A 3,522-nucleotide genomic window follows, 5' to 3' on the forward strand; every position below is an offset into this window, starting at 1 on the left:
CAAAAATTTTGACATTTTTTATATAAATTTAATACATACTCATCATTTCTTTTTTTCTCAATTTCTTTTTTTAAAGCAGCTATCATATTCCATGCTTGTAAATAATTTATAGTTTTAGTTTGTAGATAAATTGACACTGGAGTTGTAGCTGAATAAATATCAAGCAATAAATTAGATATACATATAATTTCAAATCTTGACCAATTACTAATCAATGATTTAGCAATGAACTTAGATTGTGTATTGAAATTTCCATGACAAACTGCGGTTAAAAATGTAAATAAAGTGGTAAATTTGGCGTTATCGACTTCTTTATCAATTTCAACTACGTTCAGTTGTAAATCCATAACTGAAGATAAAGCTTTATCTTTACTCCACCACCTAGTTGCACCAATTTTTTTGGAGTCTATAAAGTTTATCATGACCAGTATGTTTTACACTAGTAATAGATGTCCAAGTTTCCATTCGTTTGTGGGAATCTGATAAAAAAACAGCCGTCTGCTCTACTAATCCAAATAAGTCTTCAGCCAAATTAATGTCAGTACTACATTCACTCATTACCAAATTTAATACATGCCCCATACAGTGTGTGTACACAATGTTTGGATTTACACTTTTTAAATGGGCCTGTAAACCATTATAAATACCTTTCATGTTGGCGGCGCCATCAAATGAACATGCAACAATGTCATTTAACATTAATCCTAGTTTTTTTAATTCTTCTTTTAATAAGTTAAAAAGGCCAATACCACTAGAGTTATGGCAAACAACCAAATTTAATAATCGTTCTTGCACAACACCATTGAAAATATACCGGACACATATTGCTAATTGATCCATAACACTTACATCCTGAGTGCTATCAATCATTATACTAAACTTAATACACTCTTTAATTTCTTTAACAATTGTACCTTGAATTGCTGCTCCAATTGGTATAATTATGTTACTATTTATAAAAGTTTTGGACATGAATGTAATAAAAGATCCACGACCTTTTTTAGACTTAGCTTTTTCACTAAGAGTTATTGACATTTTAACATGTTGATTTAAAATAGTATCATATTTAGAAATTAACATGACTAGTTCTAAAAAATTACCATGGTTTACTTCAATATTTTTTAAAGAATTTGCTGCTTTACCTCGATATGGGATGCCTTGACGACCAATAAAAATAACAATATCTATTAGTCGTTCAAGCACTTGTCTTCGATTTTGTACTTCTTGAGACCTTTTTGCCATGACATCACGATTTATAATACACTCAATATCTTTATTTAATTGAAAACGGACTGCAGTACATGATGAATTCTGATGGAATAGTGAATTTTCATGTCTCACTATATCACGATAAAGGCATTTTTGTAATTTAATATCAGATTTATACCCACTTATGAACTTTGATTCTTTTTCTCCAAAATTAACTGGCTTTCCATAAGCCATACAATTAGAACAATATAAACAATTTGTTTCTATACAGTAGGATATCCATTTTCTTTGAACCACTTCGCCATTTGGCAACTCTTTATAATAAATTCTTTTAAAATTAAGTTTACCTTTAGTAGTCATTATAGGTTGTATAGGATGCTTATTAAAAAACAAGAAATTCTTATTCACTGCATACACAATATCCAAAATAAAACCCAAAAAGTCTTAATCAACATATTTAAAACTTACTTTTCGTACTATTCTCAGCAACACGCTGCACTTGTTCCAGTGTAGGAAAACTTAATTTTTTTTGATGTGGGGATGATTGGATCGCTAATAATGCTTTTTTATTTCTTTCTGCCTTTTTTGCGGCCCCAGATTTATATACACGTTTCATGTTCATAAATTAATTGCACAAGTTCACGGTAAATAAATTAACAATAGACAATAGTTTAACATCAAATATATCGCATAACAATTAACAATAATCGACAGCACGCGAGTACACGACTAGAGCAGTGATCAGTCTGATTAATAAATTAACAAATCAATAATCATAGCTGTGTACGTATTATACTATTATCAGTATTATCCTAGTTATATTAGTCGACAATATTTTTATAAATAACTATAGTCGATAGTCGATACTCGATGGGATGCCCGATGCGAGAAAAACATTATATAATATTTATAAATAATAGCATTATAATACAATATTAACGCAAAGCCGACGCGATGGAAATCATTCGTTTAAAAATAAACTATGAAACATTTGAAGCTACAAAACAATAAATAATAATTATTAATTACACAGAAATTAAAATACGAAAACTAAAATTATATTTCTATTATAAAATTTTAATTTAGGAGACATATCCGTAAGCTATATAAGAATTATATTATTTAAGTCGCTTTCAAAATTAAATGTCATACCTTCATCATTATTATATATTTATATATTATACATTTATACAGATATTATAGACGTATAGTATTGTAAATTAATACATAATACATTTTTTTTCTATGCAATATTTGCATGATTGCTGAATCCAACAGCGGGGCACTGGGGCCCCTGCTGGGTCGGGCAAGCGGGGTCCTCGTGGTCTCGTCTAAGTCCTATAAAACCTAACTTAACTTGCAGTAGTGCAATTAATCCAAAAAAACCTGCTCTAACTTATTACTAGACAATTTCATTTTACTATTATTCATTATCATATTATAGGCCATAGGGAATGCTGGACAAAATTGACGACACTAAAAAAAAAAAAAAAGGAAGGGGCCCCGGCCGCAATCGCAGCCCAGCGGCCATGGCCAGTCCGACACTGCAAACAACCCATGGCAATTACATCAACAAGTTCGCAACCTTTTGAGAAGATATTCTTGGATATAGTAGGGCCTTTGCCAACAACACTGTCTAACAATATTTATATTCTAACTATAGAAGACGATCTAACACGTTACACTTTGGGAGTTCCAATCCCTGATCAAAAAGCGAACACGGTAGCAGAAGCTTTTGTTACACACTTCGTTTGTGTGCACGGTATACCGGGAACAATATTAACTGATCAAGGTACCAATTTCCTTAGTAAAACGTTTGCCGAGGTTTGCAAGTTATTAAAGATAGAAAATGTTAATACAAGTCCTTTTAGACCGCAGGGTAACCCCGTTGAACGCGCTCATAGGACCTTAGCTGAATACTTACGACATTTTGTAGACAAGAATTTAAATAATTGGGATCATTTATTACCTTTTGCATTCTTTGTATATAATTCAACAGTACACACATCTACTAATTTTCAACCATACGCACTAGTTTACGGACGTACATTGGAGGTACCGATTAAATTGAAGGCCGAACCAGAACCACGATACAATTACGACGATTATTTATTTGATTTAAAAGAAAACATGCAGATATCGCATAAGATAGCGAGAGAGCAATTAATCAAGAATAAAATAAAAAGTAAGGAAAGATACGATAGAAACGAAAAACCACAGAAATACATGTAAAAGATTTAGTGTTATTAAAAGATAATAACCACAGGAACAAAACTTGATCCGATATGGCTAGGACCATACGAGGTCACGGCA

At 31.5% G+C, this 3,522-nt stretch overlaps 1 protein-coding gene across 1 annotated transcript; it reads right to left on the reverse strand.

The window, feature by feature from the left end:
* Positions 1–381: 381 nt before the first annotated feature.
* LOC103309019 lies at positions 382–1,825 on the reverse strand. Its single transcript, XM_008183495.1, has 2 exons — positions 1,678–1,825; positions 382–1,616 (listed from the first exon to the last, which is right to left on the reverse strand). The coding sequence occupies exons 1-2, from the start codon at positions 1,823–1,825 to the stop codon at positions 382–384; spliced, it is 1,383 nt and encodes a 460-aa protein (XP_008181717.1).
* Between the last annotated feature and the right edge of the window lie 1,697 nt (positions 1,826–3,522).

This window comes from Acyrthosiphon pisum, chromosome A2, assembly GCF_005508785.2.
Source record: "Acyrthosiphon pisum isolate AL4f chromosome A2, pea_aphid_22Mar2018_4r6ur, whole genome shotgun sequence".
NCBI lineage: Eukaryota > Metazoa > Arthropoda > Insecta > Hemiptera > Aphididae > Acyrthosiphon > Acyrthosiphon pisum.